The sequence below is a fragment of the Elgaria multicarinata genome, chromosome 6 (assembly GCF_023053635.1).
Source record: "Elgaria multicarinata webbii isolate HBS135686 ecotype San Diego chromosome 6, rElgMul1.1.pri, whole genome shotgun sequence".
In the NCBI taxonomy this organism is placed as follows: Eukaryota; Metazoa; Chordata; class Lepidosauria; order Squamata; family Anguidae; genus Elgaria; species Elgaria multicarinata.
Window position 1 is genome coordinate 36,336,549 of NC_086176.1, and position 23,312 is coordinate 36,359,860.

The window sequence follows — 23,312 nt, forward strand, 5'->3', positions numbered from 1 at the left end:
TTCAACTTCCTCACATTTCACCATTAAATTGTCACTTTAGCCCATGTTTGCAGGGAGATGAGTGCTTACGTAGCACTGGCCACAGAGCAGTTATTTTTTGAGTTGATAAATCTTTAGGATCCACATCTTAGGATTATGTGTGCAATCTTATGCTTGTTTAGACAAAAAACAACTTCCAGCCAGCATGGGAGTTGTAGGACTATTTATTTATTACATTTCTATACCACCCAATATTCGAAGTCTAACAGGCAATTAACAAAAATTGAAACCACAAAATACAGCATAATTTTTTATATATATATATATATATATATATATATATATATATATCATATAATCAGAGTAAAACCTAGCAGTAGTGCAGAGTTTTATGCTAAAAATGTCTGGGAAAATAAAACGGTATTCACCTGGCTCCAGAAAGAGCACAATGTAGGCACCAGGTGAACCTCTCTAGGAAGCTCATTCCATAAACAGGGTGTCACAGCAGAAAAGGCCCTTTTCTGGTGGCCACCTTTCTGTCTGAACATGCATAGGATTTCACCCTAAATGTTTACCAAAAGGAAATACAAAACATCAAGGTGCTTCCTCCGAACACACTTGATATGTTAATCACATTTAAGGATGACCGCTCCGAAAATTGCATGGTCTGAACTTCTTCTGTGTAATTTCTTAAAGAATTTGAAATTTGCTAATCATGTTGGCAACCTCAAAAAATTGAAATCAAAGGATTAAGCCTACATAGATGGTATATATTCATACAATTCTGGGGTCTTTAGGGAGATGAAAGAAGAGTGCTCAACACCAGTTAGAATAGCAGTATTCTAATAAATTATAAATGCATCAATTCTGCTTTTTGAAAATAGTTGAAAGATGTTCTGGAAGGAATTATTACAGCTCTTAGTCATAGTGACTTCCAAACATAATCCATCCACCTTCAGTTGCAGAAGATACCAACCAATGCCCTGCTTCACTACAAACCCAGGTAGTGTATATACTATAGCTAGGACACCCCGTGACAGCACTGAAGCTTTTCTGACAGTTATTTACTTCAAATTAGCCTGCATCATAAACTACTCCAATGTAAGATGCTTGCTGCCGTTTAATTTCATAAAATGGTTTCTCCTTTATTTAGTGGAGGGCTAAATCATTTACAGTAGTTGAAAGGAAACAATGACTGTCTTCAAGGTTTACACCCTGAGGTCTCATGGTAACACTGTATATCCATAGAGATAGAAATTAGAGTGTACCTGGCAAACAAAATTACTCTGAAACACAGATGATAGGTGTGACATCCTCTACTGTATCGCTCAAATTATTTCAATTACTCACTCTACCTTAAGATAAATGAATGTGAGCATTTCCTGTTCTGTGTTATTACTTTAACATGATGTTTGTCATTCAGTAATAACGAGATGACAGCCTTCATTACCTGACCATATGGCAAGTGTTAGAAGTATACACAATCACATCATCTGCTGTAAATTACTGTACTTCCTACAAGCTAATTCACAAATATAAGGTAAATGGACACAGCTATACTGATATTAAGTCACACAAGGTCTTGCCTACTCAGTTTAAGCATACTTCTAAATCTTCTGTTTAAGTTGCTCAATCTATAGGTGGGGATAGAAAACAGAAAGACTCTTCGAAGGATATCTTTTGGAGCAAAGAAAACATATGGTAAAACACAGCCAGCCTCTTAAGTGAGCAGCTGTTAACAAACTGAATTACTTGAGCAAACTAGAAATATCAGCTCTAGAGATGTAAAGGCCTTGGGGAAGGAAAAGATATCCCCCCCACCGCCCCACATTTTTTGTTTCTGGATCTTTTCATCTCTAGGACTTGATCCAAATAGTTTGTTACTGTACAGTGTAAGTGGGGTGCGGTGTTTCTCACCACCTGAAAGGTTAGGCACACTTTATGCTCACATTCAAAAACATTTACATTTAGAGTGTGCAAAAGTAAGAATGACCCCTCCTCATTGAAGTCCACCTCCATTTTCTACATGAGCCACTTGCTACTCATGCAGAGTTGCAACAAGGCAGATCGTTCTGTTGCATTTCTGCATTAGGAGTGATTTAATAACTCAATCTCTCCCAAAAGAGATGGGTCAGGATTATCTGAGAGATGGAGTGGGGCGAACTGAAAGGAAGCAGTGGTAGAGGAGTGAATCACGTGGAGAGACAGTGGGGAACCTCTATGGATTCGTACCTTAGGCTCATAGAAGTCTATGATTATTTATTTATTTCATTTCATTTGTATACCGCCCAATAGCCAAAGCTCTCTGGGCAGTTCACTTCATTCATTTATCTTTCACTGTACACAACCAGGTCCTTTGTTGCATACTAGTATGCCCCCACATACCGTTTGTAAATCAGTGAACCACTCGCATAATCTTAAACACACCATACAGACATCAAATCAATGAGATTGTTAAATATACATTCCAGTATTTTGTAATGTGAAGTTACACACAGACACAAATATTCTGAAATTATTTGTTTTTTCCAGCAAAAAAAGCAATCAAGGGTGTCATTTTTAATGTGTCGTACCATATAAAGGCAAATTGAGCCCCCACAAAAAAATTGCAAAAGCTGTGGAAATCAAAGATATGTTTCCTTATATGCTGAGAGGATTTCTAGATTGGTTTCCCCCCTCTTCACTGTCTCTTTAAACACATTTTTAAATTTTCTTTCAGCCTATAAGAGACATATATATATTTTCCATGAGCATTGATTTCTGACAGAATTTTGGCAGTTAGGGTTATTTTGAATTATGGATGGTAATTAAAAAAAAGAACACATGGCTTCCATTCATCAGTTCTGTCTTTTAACATATGATCCCTTACACTGAAATTGAGATTTAACTTGCTGGGCTCAATATCTTACAGATTAGGGTACCTTCTGTAATGTCTGTGCTGATATTTCTTTCACATCCTTCTTTGGCGTACTGTTTTTGACCCCATTCTCTTCACCAAGTCTAAAGAGCAGCTCTGGAAGGGGGAATAAATAATATATTGTGACACCTAATATCCTAGTAAAACAATACTAAGACATTTTAAAGAAATGGATTCATTAGTTTCCCAATTATGAATATTGTGGTCTATTTTCTTGTCAAGCCATTTGGTCAGTCACAAATGGGTGACCTCTTTTCAAAGTCTTATGCTATATAATTATTAATCCTTGTAGTATCGCCATGTTTTTTCCCCAGTATAAGCTTTTCAAAGGTACAATAGATGTGCAGGTTAAAAATGCTATACTTTTATTCCTATCTTCATTCTTTGATAGACTATTCCCTCTGTGCCATAAAAGGCGAATTCACCGTCTTTTTATCTACACAGTCACTAGCAGTTTTGTTCGCTGGGTCTTATCCCCTGCCAGGAGGATCAGAGTGATTGGTGAACAAAGCAAACAGAAACAGAATTAGGGTGGACGGAACTTTAAACTCCCTTTTTTGTGAGGTGAAAGATCAGGTACTTTACAGAATAAGTCACACCTGTCATTCCACTGAAATGTTGGAGATATATAGCAATTAGAAACTCCAACAACCAACTGGTGACCTATGAGTCTATACACCACTCTGAAGACCATCTACATACTTGATGGTATCTACAAGGCTGCTGCTCCTCCCCACTCTAGCCTCAAATGTAGCTGTTTTTTATAAAGTTTACCAAAATAATGATATAGGCTCAAGTATGTAACCTGCCCAGTGGGAACCACTTGAAAACACAACCACTGCTCCATGTGGTAAACTACTTGTATGAAGCAGCTGCAACACTTCTCATCAAATTGTTCCAACGTCTCTTCTTTTATGTCAGCTGTGATTAAGTATTGGAAATAGCCAGAACCGCATTGGGAGCATTCAAGACACTTGCCAAGGGGATCATCACTTTATGACTGAAACATGAAGTCACGACTTAACGTGTCTGAATGGGCAACTTCAGACATAACATCTTGGACAGATCTTTTATATCTCCTTGTATCCCCCACCCCAAATGCAATGCTGCAATGCTTTTCAATGAAGCAAGTTCACACAATGAGCTGTCATTCATCAAATGTGCATTAACCAAGTATAGAGAAATCAAGAGTCTGGGTGTTTGTATCACTATGAAATGAGCAACAAAAATATTCTAATAAGGGAAATGGATTGCAGCAAAACTGCTCAAATGTTATAAAAATATTTTTTTAAAGAAGAACCAGATACGTCTCCTTCGAGAATAATAGCTACTAAATGGGGCAAAGGTATGCTTCAGAAGCATCATTCAAAACTACAAGTGGACACGGCAGGTCAGTTAAGAACTTTCAATTCACAAACAAAGCAGAAGCAGAAGAAAAGCATGCTATTCTCTGTAGGTTAGCAATCCTCCTGGCATAAACAGTGACTAACAAGTTTGTTAGAGTGAATTAGACCTTTCTTTTGTCTTTGGAACTTGTCATGGCCAATTAAAACTTCTGTATTCATGAAATAAATGGAGCACTACTCTAAAGATAATAGAAGCTGCAAAAAGTAAAATCGTGCAGCTAGGGAATATGTACCTTTACCTTGATATTAATCTATTAGCTCCCATGTTAGTTCCAAGCATAGTCCCTCAGCACAGTGGTACTGCATACATTTTCTACTTCCTTTAAGTAACATGCAATGGTAATACATAGATGCTTTTCATCTTTTTCTAAATATTCACTCATTTGAATGTCAACTGCAGCTTTTACATCAACATTTACTTTTGAAGGATTTTTTAAAAAAGTTTTGAATAGCAAATTGATCAAAGCACTCAATGTTTATCTTATAACATGATTAGATATACGAATTACAACTACTGTATCTTTTTCACACTGAAAACAGTCAAAAGTGTTTTAAATAATTTTTTTCCATCATCTGGAATGTTATGAACTCAGAATGTTCATTAACGCCAAGCAAAACTATGCAAACTTCATTCTAACAGTTGCAGATTGTGCAGTAAAAAGCAACCACTGTTGCAACAACGGTTGAATATCCACACTGTAGTTAAAAAAACAACAAGAGGAACCTGCAACAAACATTTTGAATTGGCTGGTTTGGTGTGATGTCTGAATGGACAAACCATAGTTATGGATATTACTCTCCCCCCAGAAGTAATAATACTATGAAAACCAGGGTGAATTTAAGAAGCCGAGTGTTGAGGGGACAAGAAACAAAAACAGACAAGCAGATCTAGAACTATGATTTGGGTTTTAAACTACAGGTAGCACAAAAAGTGGTTTGATGATGGTTGAGTTGAGCCTACCTTCTCTTTCTTGTTGCAGACACATATTCAGTTCTTGTATTGTAGCTTTATCCCTAGATGCATGCACTTTCATCTGATCCAATTCCTCCTCTAAATTTAGTCTAGAAATATACAAAGCATTAATTGTGCTGCAGAAAGAATCCAATGAGATATACTGTACACTACAAAAACATATATTGAATAAAACCATGACATTGGGATGAATCCAGATTTAGATACATGCAATGGGGCTGGAAGAAGCAGATTTCTCTGCCCCCTCCTTCCTACAACAACCCCTCCAGTCCTCTGAAAATCCTACACAAAGGGCTTGTTCAGACAACACGCTAAGGCATGGTTAGGCTGCTAACCCCTTTGTAGCAAATGGCTAGTGAACATGTTTAAACCATGGTTATGTAGCCACCATAGTTAGGAATGGTTCACATGACACACTAATCTATAATGTTTAGCTCAAACTGCTTAACCACAGCGGCTTAGCATGTCAACTGAACAGGGTTAAAGAATTGAGGGACCTTGCCAAATAGGCTGACTGTGATGTAGAAGGCTGAGGGGGACGAGGTCATAAGTCCCTTCTTTTAGCTGAAGTCTACTCCAGTTGCATGAACCTAAATATGGTTCCAAGGCGTAATTGATATTGAAACCATTAAAAGCACGTATCAGTACTTATGTTGACTTTATCACTTGTTTGATACAAGCAATTATTCAATTTCTACTCTCTTTAATTTAAAACATACATGGACATGTTCCCACTTAGTTAATAGTTTTGGAAATCTAAAATTAGGATTAAATCATGACCTGATTTCCAAAGATGATTTCCAAAGAAGAAATGAGTAAATTGTTTAATAAAACACATTATCATGATGGTCACTGTATAGTTTTATTATTAATAACTTTTTCCCATCTATTGCTTTATTTCTTCTCCAAATAAATACAATATACCGTCATTATAATGTCACACTTTATAAGTATTCTTTTAATCCATCAACGAAGTATAAATTTTGTATCTCTTATCAACACAACAAAAGTAGTTCATAGAAAATGATGTAATCTGTTTTCCCTGATGATTAAGTTATCACTCTTGAGCTATATGTTTACCCAGAATATATTGTGAATCATTAATTTGAGGAAAGAGAATATATCAGAATCAAATTCATGTGATGGCAGGGCTGACAAGGCAGGGCTTAAAGAAGGAATGGAAAGGACATGTTGAATAATTCTAAGGTTTCTTCAGCATTAGTATGGCATAATCCGCTTCTGGGAAGAGGGACATGAATATAATTGATAATATCATATTATTAAATAATTCTGCCATCTATTTTTTTTTACTAATGAAAGCCAGAAGTATGAGCAGGCTTTTTAAGTCAAGAAGGAAGGTCTTCTGAAACATTTGAAATAGCTCTAACTCTAGAGGGACTCAAGAATGAATATATAATTATAGTTAAAGAAAGGATAGCAGAAGATGGCTGTATTCCCTTTGTTTATTCATTAGGGTGGGTGTGATGGCTACCCACTAGCTATAATCTTCTGTGTCATATTTTTCATTTACAGTTGAGATTCAGTTCACTTACAAATGGCGACATTATGAAAAGTGAAGATAGATGACACCCTAGACAGTTGCGAGGCTATGTTGAGTTCCTCTCTTCTCTCCCATAAGATGTAAATATAGAAATGCATGATGTGGCATCATCACTTTGGGCTGGTCCAGACATCATGGTGAAATCAAGGTTTGGCCACTGGCCCAAGCCTTGGTCTTGCGTGCTACCTCCTCTCTCTCCCGTATGCACTCCAATTCCCTCCCTGATTTGCTATTTGGGCAAACTGTACTTTGTTGTTACATCAAAATTAGTAAACTGTGTATGTGTTTGACCATGAAGCCAGGATTCCAAACAATGGCCAAACCTGTTCTGGGTTGGAGAGTAAGCTCAAACCAGAGTTTGCTGCTTCAATGTAGCAGTAAACCATGATTTTCCCATGCCAGAAAGCCAGGGAGTAGGCAAGGAGAGAAGAGACGGGAAAGAGAGTGCATTAACCTAAGGCCCAAACCCAGTGGGCAAACCATGCTTTGAAAGTTACTTCTAAAACAGTCTATCGCATGCTCCTCTATATCTGCCACTGTGTCAGCAATAATGTAAAGTGAGGTGGGAAAATGCCTGATATAGCGACATCAGATGGAGAAGAACTCCTGGTGGATGCAATCAAACGCCTATGGTAAGGTATATTCAGGGGCAGTGAGGGTGGTAAAAAACAACAACACCTTGTTAACACTATCAGATCATCAATCTTCTGCCCAGCAGAGCTTTTCAGAGTTGTCCGGGAGCTATTACATGCCAGCCTCAAGGACATGGTAGAACCATCTGAGGCCCGCTCTAATATATTTGCTAGGCACTTCCAGGATAATTTTTTTGGCATCCACCAGGACTTAGACTCCAGTGTTATAGCAGGTGAATCAATTGAGGTATCCAGAGCACAGCCTTGTCCTGTTTTCTTGGATGAGTTTCAGTTGGTACAGCTCGAGGACGTTGACAAGGTGCTTGGACAGGTTTGTGCAACCACCTCCATATTGGATCCTTGCCCTTCTTGGCTAATAAAAGTTAGCAGGAATGGAAAAGCCGGCTGGGCTAGGGAAGTGATTAATGCCTCTCTGTGAGATGGAGTAGTCCCAGACTGTCTGAAAGAAGCAGTAGTGAGATCACTCCTGAAGAAATCTACCCTGAACCCAGAAAATCTTAATAACTATAGGCTGGTAGCAAATGTTTCATTCTTGGACAAGATCCTTGAGCGGGTGGTTTCAGGCCAGCTCCAGACACTCTTGGATGAGACTGATTATCTGGATACACTTCAGTTGGGTTTCAGGCTTGGTTTTGGCATGGAAACAGCCTTAGTTGCCCTGTATGATGACCTACATCGGGAGAAAGACAGGGTTAGTGCGCCTCTGTTGATTCTCATTGATCTGAGTTGTCTGTCTGAGTTGGAAGTGGAAAGTACTGCATTGCAGTGGTTCCGCTTCTACTTGGCGGGTCGGCTCCAGAAGATGGTGCTTGGGGAACATTGCTCAGCCCTGTGGGTTCTCCAGTATGGCATTCCACAGGAGTCAGGTTTGTCCCCCACACTGTTCAACATCTATATGAAACCATTGAGTGCGGTTATCCAGAGTTTGGGAGTGAATTGTCATCAGTACGCTGACGACACACAGCTCTACTTCTCCTTTTCATCTTCATCAGGTGAGGCTGTGGATGTGCTGAAAGGGTGCCTGGCTGCAACAATGGACTGGATGAGGGCTAATAACCTGAAACTCAATCCAGACAAGACTGAGATGCTGTTAGTGGGCAGTTCTGCTGACCAGATGGAGGGTGTTCAACCTGTTCTGGATGGGTTTACACTTCCCATGAAGGAGCAAGTTCATAGCTTGGGGGTTCTCCGAGAACCATCTCTGTCACTTGAGGCTCAGGTGGCCTCGGTGGCACAAAGTGCCTTCTACCAACTTTGGTTGGTGGCCTAGCTACACCCCTATCTGGACAGGTATAACCTGGCTTCAGTTGTCTATGCTCTGGTAACCTCCAAGTTAGATTATTGCAATGCACTCTATGCGGGGCTGCCTTTGAAGACGGTTCAGAAGTTGCCACTTGTGCAAAATGTGGCAGCCAGATTAATAACAAGTACCAAGAGGTTTGAATATATAACACTGACTCTGTCCTGCTTGCATTGGCTGCCCGTATGTTTCTGAGCCCAATTCAAGGTTCTGGTTTTAACCTATAAAGTCTTACACGGCTTGGGACCACAATACCTGATGGAACACCTCTCCCAGCATGAACCTACCTGTATACTACACTCAACATTTAAGGTGCTCCTCCAGGTGCCTACTCTGAGGGAAGCTTGGAGGATGGCAAGAAGGGAGAGGGCCTTCTTACTGGTGGCCCTTCAATTATGGAATGATCTCCCTGATGAGGCCCGTCTGGCGCCAACAGTGTTATCTTTGTGGTCATGCCTAGTTCCAACCTGGGGGTTCAATGGTCTCTCTTTTCATTTTTGCATCTAAAACTCATTCCCACTATTTGCATTAAATCACCTGTATTGTACTTCAGTGCATTTTCCCAACCATTACAAATGTTTCTCCTAAATGATTACTTAATTAACTAAATACAGAAAACTGAGGAAAGAGCTCCAAATTTAAGCCAAAAAAGTTAATAAGGAGAAAATAGAATAATGAAGATGTCACAGGTGATAATGGTGACAGATCAACCAATTATCATGACCTTAGGCAAGGTAACTGGATACAAGCAATAACCAGAGGCATTTATGTCAAATCTTATACACAAAGTACCTGCAACACATAACTAGTTGTGATAGGATACATCAGAAAATGTATTAGATCACTTCTCATAAACACAACTTCTCTATGATCTGTCTTTACATACTGGAGCTTATTGAAGAAATGTATTTGCTTCAATTAAGCTTTATCTTTGTTCAGATGACAACTCTAAGCCTCATCACACATGATTTTTTTAAGGTTGCAAGCCTATACACATTTATCTATGAGTAAGCCCATTGAACTCAATGGCACTTCTGAGTAGACATGTATAGGCTTGTGCTGTATGCTATTTCACTGCAGCAAATGCGTATTCACACAGCTTATATCACATAAATTCAGCAGAGAACAAGGATTGGATGCTTCCTGCTAAGCATATATTTGGTGGTAAATGCCATACATTTTATTTATTTATTTATTTATTTATTTATAAATCGATGAGTTGAACACTTGGCCCAAATAGGGCTCTCAAGGGGCAAGGTGAAGCTACACCTTTCAGTTCCATCAATATAAACATCTTTAACCCTAAAAAAGCAAACATTGGCATTTGTGGTTAAATAGCTATCTTCTTTTGCCTGAAAAGCATTGCAAAATTTTGCATAAAGGGTCTCATGTAGCCTCAAATAGTGAAATGTTTCTTCTGTATTTGAACGATGCTTGATAAAAGAGTCAGGAAAACTCTACCAGAGTGAACGTGGCATTCCATGCAGATCTCCCCAGCTTGCAAAAATATGGGAAACCACTCTTGTGTATCAGAATTTCTTACTTTAGGCTGGAGAACCTGCTGTCTTCCAGATGTTGTCCCAATGGTTAGTGATGACAGGAGCTGAAGTCCAACAACATCTAACAGACAACAGGTTCCCCATTCCTTCTGTACAGTAGCTATCCTTTTGTTACATACGTAGAGAAGATCACTCCCCAAAAGTATACTTGCATGATTCTGCTCTAAATGTCACTGTTTGGGGAAGGTTCTCCCCCTTTTTCTTCATGTGGTAGTCATGTTTGGTCCCTGCTTACAAATATTGTTGGTAGTATAGATACCTATGCTGTAAAGTGCAGTCTGTTTCATTTAATACGCTTTTCACTAAGTTAGGTTTTTGTTATACAAACATGATAAAATAATATTAAAATTCTTTTAAAAATTAGTGTGGCTGTTCCAGCGATGCTGAAGATCCTGCTCAATGGTCCTATTGGCCCTGTTCTTCCCTTCCAAACAAGTTCTTTGTATAACACAGGCCAGGCCTGCAAAATTTGTAATCCACCAGGCTGACCAGAGCCCAATAAACCATGGACAGCAGCCCACTCAAGGCTCAATAACCCTCTGGGTTTTGCTGCTAACCGAGAACTTAAAAAAGAGGGAGGTTCTCAGACACCTGGCAGGCCAAACTGCATGACCGATAGGCTGTCTTTAGTTTGGAAGGTCCAATATGCAAGTCCATGTGTCGGTGGAAGTGATGGAGGTGGAGCAATGCCAGTTCTCCCTCTTGGTGTACTTAAGTTGGTCCTTTGCACTGGCGCAAAGGTATGAACTATGCGCCTGAGAAAATAATGGGACCCCAACTAGGTCATTGGATGGCTGCTGAGCTGCAGAAATTGGAAAAAGCATTATACCTTAGTACTTTCTCATTATGACCCATATTCAAACCAATTTGCATGCTCTCTCTAACTTCCTGAGAGAAGTGAATTCAGTTATCTGAATAGAGGACTATTATCAGGAAAGTAAAGCTGCTTTTTCTTAAAAGCTAAAAGCAAACACAACTGCATTTCTCTCCCCCCCCCAAAGAATCATTGTAAGATGGCTGAAAATGCGGCTGTCAATACAGATGTCATAAATTAAGGCTGGAGAGAATGGCACAGCTCAATGTGCCCGTATTCTTCATCATTAATATCTCCCCCCCCCCCCAGTGCCCACCAAAGTTCTTCAGGTTGTAAGATCGGAAATAAGCTTGAACCAGATCTGACTTCTTAAGCAGTCAAACAAAAGTGTGACAAAAGTTTTCCCTTTGCTCCTCCAGTGTTAAGACTCAGGTACATCTGCTTGCAATAAGGGCAAAATATGCTCTTTCAAAAGGTCTGCATGTGTGTGTGTCAACTGACAGCTTTGGGAGGCGAGAGCAAATCTTGGAGCAGGTGTTTGATCTAGCCTGTGTGAGAAAGCATAAAACCATTACATACATTGGGGGATAAGGCTGCCAAAAGAGTGTGTAAAGCAAAAAATAAAATAAAAAGAGAGTACAAGCATTACTTACATTTTAGTCATGTTCGTGCTACTGAAAATGATTTACTGAATTCCTTGGCCAATTTGGGCTATCTGAAAGTGATTGCAATTTCATAACTATCAACTAGCCCAGGACAGCTATTTGACATTTACTTGATCTTCCAACTTGCGTTAGCTGAGTAGCCGCTGAAAGCTTCAGATGGTTGAAATTGGCGCAAATAAGGCCTCAGCAATGTGGGACACCACTTTCAAAGCCTGCCAGCTTGCTCTGGCCATGACAAGTGAAAGCTATGCCAGTAGGCTTGATTCTGGAGCCTACTAGGGTAGCAAAGGGGTCTTGGATCCAAGTTTCATGCCGCTGGTGGACACTCCACCATCACTACACCTAGCATGGGTAATTCTGCCACCCACCTTATCTTAACCTCTCCAGCCAGTCGATCTGGGAATTAGGACTGTGGTCATACTTACAAGAGATGTTATTAATATTGCTATAAAAAATTAAAAGGTGTCTGGATGTGTATTTATTGAACACTTAATTTACTAATCGGTAATTAAAAAAGAAAAGAATGATGAGCTTTTTTCAATGCAATTGTTTATTTTCACAACAAATCATTACCTTTTTGTGAACCGCCCAGAGAGCTTCGGCTATTGGGCGGTATAAAAATGTAATAAATAAATAAAATAAATAAAATAAATACCTGTGCCACTTCACAAATCACACCAAACCATGGTTGTGCATTACAGAGTGAGCCCTGGCGTGTGGTCTCCCATCTCCAGCCACAGCGCGCTGTGTGATCCAATTCCCGCCATAGTTTCTGATTTCCAACAGACCATACTTTGGCATTGCACCCAAATCAATTGTTTGTATGAGCCCTTCAAACAAGAATCCACCTCAAATTGCAGTTTCCAATTCCAGTTTGGAGGGTACGTGCAAACCACGATTTAACACCATTCACTCCAAAAGGGAACTCAAACAATTGAGTGTCGACAGGACTGGAGCCAAAACCACATCACTGAGAAACAAGAGGGAGACATTAACATTCTCTGGTGAACCCTGAGATATGCAGAAGCACAAAACAGTGGAAAAGAGGCAGGCAACTGCCTCCTTCCTTCCCCCCAAAACACTTCTCCAATGAGGACTGAGTATGCTAAACATCCACCAGGCATCATGTCTCCCAAGTGGCCCCAGTTGTGGTCAAAGAGCTGACACAAAGGAAACACAGGCACAGGATGGGTTTTTTAAATGTAACTATACCATGCGAGCAATTTATGTGAAGAAGCTGACCTGCACCAAATCAGACTGTGAACATTCATATAAATGGCAGGCAAGAAGCCCAGTACTGTTCATGGCAGCTGCTTGATATCATTGGGTCACTATGAGGTGGAATTACCACATGATCACATTTAAATTTGCCATACAACATAACTGGGTATTAACCTGTACTAACTCTTACACGTCTAATTCAACGTTACCTATGTGGCATAGGATGACAGCAGCATAGGAAGCAACCATGTCAACCCCGCCAACTGCTTGAAGCTGGCTTCTAGACATTACCAGAGCAATGTGGTTCTGAACCATATTGGAAAAACTGGCACCCTGCAAAAATAATGTTTGAACTAAGCCTAAGTTAGGCCCTAAAGGAGAATAAAAAAGAAAAGAAGAGTTTACATTTTACGGATGCTTTCTTTTAGTCATAAAGCACAACCTTAACTCCCTATGAGTGAATTACTTAGTGATAAATCATATTAATAAGTTCTCCCAACCACAAATGGTATGTGAAGAGTATTACATTCCTCCTCATTATTACAATTTGAGGGGGGGGGGAGGCTATTGTGCAGCACGCAGGTATTAATCCACTCAAGGCTCTGTGTATGGGGAAGAAGTGACAAAAGCTCAGAATGCCCTACTGTGTAATAATAGTCAGCATTACTAAAAATAATTTAATGTAGCAGGCCTATCTCTATTAACCTCCGTGAAACACTTTATATTTAGATAATCATTGCCTCATTTGTACATAAACTTTTTCTAGGAGACACATCCCTTCCAGACCCCCGAGAACCTTTGGCAAATCTAAAAGCACAATAAAATTACAAAATCAATCAGAGAAGCAGCGGTTCTCCTTCTCTGGCTCCCAAACATCTCTCATATTGATCATCAGCCAGAACATCCAATAAAATAACTACTCCCTTTCCACACCACATTTTCTCCCAAATAAAAATTCCAGTCTCATCTTTAGCAGCCGTTCTTCCAAACCTTGCTTAAGTAAATGGACTTCTGTATACGCCTCAAAGGTAAGAGAAGGAAGACAAGTACACAATGAGCTAATGCAGAAAGGTTTTTGACGATATTATTATTATTATTATTATTATTATTATTATTATTATTATTATTATTATTTATTGCATTTGTATACCATCCCATAGCCGAAGCTTTCTGGGTGGTTTACATAAAATTATTGAAATAATGTGTTGATACGGACTCTTAATGCTAATTACTCATGATATTTCTTTTGTACATGTTTTTAGAACAATGGTTAGAAGAAAAATGACCTGATGGGCAACAAAAGACTGAGGGCTGGTCCTCCCTTGCTTTTTCTCATTCTGATGAGGAATCTCCACCTATCCTTGACTATGCAGGGAATGGTGATTTATTGCTACAACTAGTGGTGGGTCCTGTGACCATGACAGGCTTCCCCCCCATCTGCAACTACATGAGGAACACAGTTTCTCATACTTTCTTCTCATGTTACTTAACTTCATATATTACCATGCATCATGCATTAGCCTTCTCCATACTAGCATGTACAGGACACTCAGGGTTGCTTGTATGCAGGGTGAAAAGATAGTGGTGAGCTGGGCCTAAGTTATACATTAACTGGGCACAAAAACAAGTTTTGCCAAGACCAAAAACACAGACATGTTATAAGTCATAAGCTTATTGGTCTGTTCCTCAAATAAAGAGGCACTCCTCTTTGTACATGCATATTACAGCCCCTTGTGGGTCAAAAGCCCAAAACAATGAGGCTAACCGTACCCAGTATCGTCAAATAACTGAAGAAAATACTGTGTAAACCTACTTATGAATTAAGGAAGAAAGATCAACAGGGGAGCCGAAAAAGCAAGTGCAACAGTGTAAACTCTGAAGAGAAATCCAGTCAGTATCTTTTGAGCGGGCTTATCAGAAAAGAAATAGGCTTCCTATTCCTCCATGGGAGGAGGCAACGCCTTGATATATGGTATTTGGAGACTGTAAAAAGCATTTGTTTTACAGTAAATGTTCCCTAGAATGGCACATATCAGTGCCAATACCCTTTTTTAAAGGGCTCAGAACAGGATGAAAGTATACAGTGCTTTTATTAAGGATGATCTCTGGTTTCAGCACTTCTGAAAAGAAGAGACTTCATAATACAGTACAGACCAACACTGTATTCAGAATAAAAATGCCAAAAATAGAGGGGCAATTGGTCTTGAGGAAGTCCTGCACCCAGAATAGCTTGTTTAAAATTGCTGTAGTAATGAAGGTAGTTATTAACACAAATCTCTAGAAAGGAACATCTAAAGTATTGTTCTTGGAAGAAATAATAATGCCCTAAAGATGCTCAGCGTAAAATGTATTTTAGCTTGCTAAATGCCAAGGTCTGAAACGATGGTGGAAAAGATTAGGTACTGTCAATTAGCCCAATAATAGTATCAAGCTCTGTGTAGCAGCATAATCCCACAGAAGTGTGGAAGCAATCATAAGTTTAGGATCAGCACATTTAGAGTTTCTCTTTCATGACTGATTAAGGACAAATCTTTGGAAAACTTTATGTAGATTAGATTAATGTGCTGCTGTCTTTTCTACTTGACAAGTTACAGAGTTAAAAACTTTACCTCAAAGGAACTGCCTATCACATGATCAGATGCACACTGTTGGACTGCAAATGTGATTGAATTCCTAGTAACTACTGATGGTTATTTCCCTCCACCGTTGTACAGCTCTCTTTCAGCAGACTTGATGACTACACCAACTGATTCGCACAGTGTTTTAAAAATATGTATATGCAGCATCAGCAGTGACAGCAAAAAGAAACTTACTTGCTGCCATCATTCCATCTACAAAATGTCAGCCAGTGGAACTGCTCTATAAATCCAGAATGTTTATATCCCAAAGCCACAGGGAGATCAAATCTGTGGTGCAGTTACCACCAATTATGTAGAAAAATGTGGCTATTGTATCCTGTGTTTTGATGACTTTGTTTCAGTTGGTATGCCCACCAATTTTAAATTGTTTGGTAGTGATAGTAGTATTTTATTGTTATTTTACAGGTGCGTTTTCTAATAAGATTGTAAGCTGCACTTTTCTCCTTTAGAGGAAGTGTGGGTCATAAGAATTTTAAATAAATAAATAGTGTGCTCAGTGATACTGTCAACCTGATATCAACCATAGTTTGAAGTCAGCAGAGAAAGGCTGGGAGAAAAGAACTTTGCTTCCACTAAAATGGAGTTAAGAATAAATATGACAGTTTCTTTTTGCTTTTCCCATGAATATCAAGTTCTAATGCGCAATCCCTCTACCAACGCTATTTTTTCCCATAGTCTTCTCAAAAGATATCAGAACACCTCACCAGATCTAAAAGGCATTGCTTGAATAGAACTGTGACATGGTTTGCCATGGCTGGACCTAGTGGTTAAAACAATGTGGAGATTTCAAATGTTGTAAGATGCAGGAAAGTCTAATGTTTTTGGTTCTCCATTATTCAAACCTTCCATGGAGGAATCTCATAACAAGAGTTACATTGTTTAAATATTATTAACTATTATTCCAGGAGTCCTCCTACTTACATAGCTAATACTACCAGAACCTCTGATGCCAGGATCATTCTTCTAGTAGTCATGGTTTTATAATTTTTTTCCAAAGATACCAACACAGAACTAAAGTAGCTGGTGCTATAGTAATAATGGTGCTCTGGTCATTCCAACAGTGAAGGTAAAGGGAGGTTCTTTAAAATTCAAATGCTGAGAGAATATTCTGGATGTTCAATCAATGCAGGCACCCTCCCGACAAATCCACGGAAGTCTCAAAAGAACAGAGCGCTGTTCAGAGTTTCAAGTAAACTCACCGCTGAACAACAAAATCAACTTGACAAAAGACATTTTAAAACATCATTAAAAGGCTAATTATGCAATGTCTACTACCAACTTCCTTTTGTCTAGTATGAAAGGGAACGTTCTTACTTTACCAGGGTGAGTATAATAGTCTATGAATTATAAGATCAAAGAGGCAAACTGTATGTTTTCCAAAGTAAGAATTCCTTCACCAAGTTTTACACTTACCACAGCTAAAAGAGCTGTGTGAAGGGATCAGCACTAAACCCAAAGGACAGGCTGTGCGCGGCAAGAAAGAGAGCAACTCCCTCGTGCTCTTTGCAGGTCACTACGAAGGACCATGTTAGCAGATCCACTCCAGACCCTTAACAGGCAGCTCTGCTGCTACCAGTAATTAGCTTGGACAGCTCTGGCTCCAAGAGTAGCAGCAAGGCTACACCATAATGAGCTCAGCTGGGATTAGCAGGACAGGGCAGGGAACCAAGAGAGCTGAGGCATTCTGCATTGCGTATGTATCAAGGAGATCAAACAAGGATGGCTGGCTAGGTTATCCCCTCACCACCTCATTCCAAAAATGAAGCACGGCAGTGTGTAAAATACAGGCTAATGAAGAGCGACACCTCCAACAGATGAGAGCCACATTAATTAACACAATCCCTAGATCATGTAATACAGTTTCAGTTAGTGCCAGCAAACTTGTTGTCACTGATTTAAAGCGGGGTGGGAGGGAGACTAATGTTTTTCCTCTCTCTTTCTGGGAGAGGAAGATGATTTAATTTGGGTATTTGAAAGGAATTCCTCTGTGTGGCCTTCAAGCCCCAACAAGAAAAAGATTCAGAGAACTAACAGCACATTTCTGAATGTATATGTATTTTAAAAAAAAAAAGTGGGGGGGAACTTACTTTTCAATCAGTAGCTTTTTGTGTTCCTTTTTGAAATGTGCCAGCTCATTCCACACAGCATCAGAATCTTCGTGGCAGAGATGATGGGGACCCAAACGCTCCTTTCCACTTTTACTGCTTCCAGGCCTGTACATTTTTTGAAAAAAATCTTGATAAAAAACATGTCAGAATCCCAGAAAAATCCCAGAAAAACATGTAATACCCAATACTTGAAATTGCTACATGTAGTGATATTGCTGAAACCACTCTCCTAAATGTTGGTGTATAGAAATTAAAGCTTCAATTCAGTAATTTCAGAAAGATAAAACTGCTGATATGGCACCAGAGTTCAGAACCGATGTGTGTCAGATTATAGTGAACTCATTCATACAGTCAGCAGAGAGCAAGATCAAGGTAAATATGTCGGACTCAGTCTCGGAGAAAGGTTAGGAGCTGCCAATTGTCCCAATGTCTAGTGTCAACTGTTCCTTAAGTGACAAGAACACTTGATCTGAAGAAAGCTAGTAACCTCTTCCTATGTTAAAGGAGCGCAATGTAATAAGCACAGAGACAAGAGGAAGAAAGAAGATATTAAAGAAAAACACAAGTGAAAACATTAGATGATTTCAAGTCCTCTCTATATAAGGAAGTTACGAAAACACCACTTGATTTGTACAGCTAAAATTTCAGAAGATCAATGACTCCTAAACTATTTAAAGGGCCCTGGTATTGACAATGACACACAAGAGTCCCTGGGGGGCAGAAAACTGAATAGTTAGAAGTCTTTACTATTTTGCTGTAAATGCAGGAAGTGAAACTGTCTGGATACAAAATAGTTTCCCTTTACAGTGTCAGTGGACAACTTTATTAGAAGGAAGCTTCAACAGTTGTACAGAAGTATGGATTTCTACCCAAACAAGTTATTTTTAGTCTTCGGTAATCAATGAAAACACAAGTTGTATGGTACTAGCAAGTCACCTTTCCCATATTAGAAGTCATAACAAAGACCATAACACTGCAATAACTAAAAACCGTGTAACAGTAGTTGCTGTAGAAATTGACATATTAATCCCTGCCTCATGGCACTCTATATGGAACTCAGAGCCAGTTTACATTTACAGTTGCACTCTGATTCATGACTGTAATGTCATGGATCTTTTCACTGTATGTTGCAGACTGCATTGCTATAAGCTGGTCATACTTATGCTGATTTCCATGTAAATGACTCCAGAGAATTGAAGGGACTACCAATGGACTCACAGCCAGCCAGAGCTCAGGGAGAGGCACAGTTTTGAGAATCAACATGGAGGCTGTACATGCACTGTCTTGGTAGACCTTTTTCAGACCGTTAGAATTTCACAAATCACCCTGAATAATTAAGGTTGGTGGCTTAAGACACCAACCCAATGTGGAGGCACCATTTTCCAAAAAAATTACTTCCTAGTGGGTAAAACTGGTAACAAGCCCATTCTTCAGCCAAAGCAATCACAATGATGTAGTCTACAACTTTCAGTGATAAGATCCATTACATTAATGTCATACATGAAATGCCCTTTTTTACTCATGATGTTTAAAACTCCAACTGGCTGATAACCAAAGTATATTCTGATCTGTACATGGAAAACTGGATTCAAATCTCTGCACGTAACACTCTATAAAACTCACACAATGGCCTTGAACAAGTCACTGGGGCTGTTCACACGTTAACCCACACTCAGTGGCTGAGTGTGGATTCTTTTGAACCATGGCTTGATTGCTGAATTGTGGATTGATGTGTTGTCTGGGCACAGCCAGGGTGGCTTGTTAACCATGCAGTGTGGTTTATTTTCTCAAAAAAGCCACCTTAAGAATCCATGGCTTGTTGTTGGGTTATTCAGGGTGATTAACAACCACACTGCACGGTTAACAAACCACTCTGACTGCATTCAGACAACACAATAACTCATCTTGCAGAAAATGTGCTGCGTTCCAACAACATGGTTCAACAAACATACTGTTCAACAAACGCACGCTTCAAAACAGCCCCACTGCTGTCAACTAAATTTACCTATGCCTCCAGGGTTGTTGTCAACATAAAATTACATTGCATTGTCTTGATCTCCTTAGCACCAGTTTGCTGTTTGGGAAGAATAAATAATTCGTATTTGAACAGAATGTTACTGTCGTACATCTGCAGGTGAGTGCAGACTCCTGGTGTCTTCCTTTGGTAGAAATTTGGAAATGCAAATCTTAAACATGTTGGAACATAAAAAATACATGAAAGTCTTTGTGGCAAGGACTGACCATCTAAAGTAAATGCTATTCATGACATTGTCACTTGCTCCATTTAAGTTTGTTGTGTTGAGTCTGAAGAGGCCTGACCCCAAACCTACATGAAGTGGGCAGAAAAAGGTAAATAAGCAACAACCAACATGAGAAAATCCCTCTAATTAATGTCCTACATGAGCAACCTTATTGAATATGAGGTGTAGGTACAAAACTAGACTGAAATAACCAAGTGGTATAGATATATTGGCCACAGTTAACAGTCTGTAATATGCAATGGTTTGTAAGAACTGTATTGGAAGAAACAATAAATACAGTTCAAATTAACAATCAAGCAATGGTATTTCCCTTGAATTAAATTATACACCAGAGTGTTCATACCTGCACATGTTCTTGATAAAATATCTATGTTGTGCATGTTATCCATATAATTATGTGTTTCAGTTTCAACTATTTAGTTTTTTTCTTTTAAATGATTCATTAGTTTTATTAAATTCTTATAATGTTACTTCTTGGCCGAATGTATACATGGCTTTATTGTTGAAAGCCATCTCAAGAACCTTGTAAGGTTAAATGGCCGAGTACAAATTTTTGAATAAGTAAAAAAAAAAAAAGTTTTATCATGCCCATTCTAAACATTAGGAATTTTAAATTAAAATCATTTTATTTATTTTAAAAAGAAATTAAACCTTCTGTTCATGATAGAGCACAACTGTTTTTCCAGAAAATGACACAACTTTTTACGTATATGCATATAAATGCCCTAGATATTAGTCATCACACACAGTGTACTGCCCTGTTTGTATAAGTGACAAGTAAAATATTTTTTAACGGAACTCCAGGTTGATGCAATGTTTTGCTTATATTTCTCTACTATACTATTCTTTGGAATTTTTTAAAAAACCAAATGGCAAATTCAAGGAACATTAGATTCCTTTGTCGCTGCAACCCTGACGAGATTTTCTGCTTCTCAATAAGTATGGGATAAGCCTTAAGGTAAAGTATGGATCTGCCAGTTCATGTAATATGTAACCTTTCCCTAATATGTCTAAGGTGACAAACAATGTCCTGGTCTAATTATGTCTTAAAAGGGCATCTCTCAAAATGACCTCACAAAGGAACACAACATCTCATAACTCCCCTTACATATTTTAATTAAAAATCCTCACTGTGATTCTAAATGTCCAGTGGATACTCTGTTGCACGCATGGAGCTCTTAACAAGCAAGAGTTCCCCATTTACTACAATGTTGAGCTAGCTTCATACACACATTAGGCATAGGAAGTGTGGAGCTGTCTCCAACACTGAAATAAATGGGGAAACTTTCAATGTGGAAACACCAGCACTGTGAGCCCCTTTCAACAGGAATGCCACCTGATTTCAAGAACCGTTTCTTTAGTTATTTGAAGGCTTTCCAGTGGTGCAGCACTGGGAGCTTACAACACCCAATTAAGAAAAATCAACTAGTACAATGGTTACCCCTACAGCATGTGGGAGACAAGATACTGTGCTACTCACATTGGATTATAACTAGCATGAATGTGGTCCTAAAATAAATAGATGCTGGAAAGCTCCTTGATCACTGATATTACAGTTTTGTACCCAAATGACAGTCTTATAGCAACCTATGCAGCTCCCGCAAGGGCTTCCATGGAATTTATTCATATATCCAGAGAAAGAGACATATTTAGTCAACGTAAATGAGCTGCTATAGCTTAAACACACCTTTATTCCCACATAGCCATCATCAAGATGCTCCCCATTTGGTATTGGGGGAGGGGAGAGAAAATCATGGAAGCAGAAAAGACGGTCATTTCATCTCTTTTAATAAACCCAGCACACAGCTACCATCTACAGGGAATAAAAAAGCAGCAAAGGCCCCTGCAGAAATCAATACAAGGCCTTGATTCAGAGTTATTCCTAAAAACCTGTTCAAAGAAGTAGCAGACCATCAATTATTTTTACTGTTATTTTCCTTCACTGCTGCTAAATCACGATCTCTCACGGTTGTAATGTGGTCATCCCCTTCTTCTTACCATTTATAAACATGAATAAATTGTAATGTTTAATTAGAAACGCAATCTGTGAAAACCTAGCTTTTATTTCAGAATGTCTGCTTGGTCCATGTAGTTCATCAGACCTTTTTCATCACCATTAATATGACCCAGATCTATGGGTTGTTACACCAGCAATTATGTGGTGAGAATAGGATACAACAAACTCTTATGTGTTTGTAGCGTAAACACCTGAGATATAAGAAGCCCATCTAGCCCAGTATTTTGTAATCTGAATAGCAGCAGCTCTCAGGCAATCAGGCAGAGATCTCTTCCAGTCCTGGTAACAGATCCTTTAATTGAAGATCTTAGGCACTGAAACCAGGACTTATGTTCTACTAGTAACAATCATAATAGAATCATCAGTAGTAATGCTAGGATATCACACAGCATTAGTCGGCAACTGAGATCAGGAATAACTATCACCAGATGGAGCACCAATATTATTTTGTGGCCCAGAGAATAGGGAAACACAGGGTAGGATATGGAGATGGAATTAGAAAGGATTCATACCTACACCATACTAATCTGTCCCAATTTGGATCCCCAGATTAATTTGAAAGAAAGCTCAGATATATATTTATGAATGGTAGAACTACTTAGGTTGTCCATAGTTTAAAAGAGTATGCTCTTGTCCATTGTTCAAGCAAGTTATAGCCAAATGACTTGAGCTAATAGGAAAAGTGAGATATAACTGTATATCCTAATGAAATATTACATGCATTTATAATGGTTATTGCATATTATGCACAATTATTTGGAGCAAACTGCAATGTATTTTTTATTTGTTTATTTATTTAAAACATTTGTATCCCGCCCTATATCATTAAGATATCAGGGCGGCGTACAGATAAACGCATACAGTATAAAACAATAAATATACACAGCTAAAAACAAATTAAACCATGAACCAAGTTAAAACAAAATATAATTTAAAAGCAGTAAAAACAATTAAAACAGTTAAAACAATGTGCAAGCTTGGTGAATTTAACCACTAAAGGCTTTGTTAAAAAGCCATGTTTTTACTTGGCGCCAGAATAAAGCCAGCATTGGCGCCAGTCAGGCCTCCAAGGGGAGGACATTCCACAGTCGGGGTGCCACAACGGAGAAAGCCCTCTCCCATGGCCCACCATAGCGTATGTGTTGTGTTGGTGGGATGTGGAGGAGGGCTCCTTCAGCAGATCTCAAGTCTCGTGTATATAGAAGGTGAGGCGCTCCCTCAAGTATCAACGTCCCAAGC

At 39.0% G+C, this 23,312-nt stretch overlaps 1 protein-coding gene across 2 annotated transcripts in view; it reads right to left on the reverse strand.

Annotated features, from left to right (window-relative positions):
• CNTLN (centlein) overlaps positions 1-23,312 on the reverse strand; it is a 186,962-nt gene that overhangs the window by 79,376 nt on the left and 84,274 nt on the right. For both annotated transcript variants that reach the window (XM_063129234.1, XM_063129235.1), the window contains 3 exons: positions 17,775-17,900; positions 5,264-5,364; positions 2,901-2,992 (listed from right to left, as the gene is read on the reverse strand). In XM_063129234.1, coding sequence (XP_062985304.1) covers positions 2,901-2,992; positions 5,264-5,364; positions 17,775-17,900 — 319 coding nt within the window. The remainder of the gene's footprint in view (positions 1-2,900; positions 2,993-5,263; positions 5,365-17,774; positions 17,901-23,312) is intronic.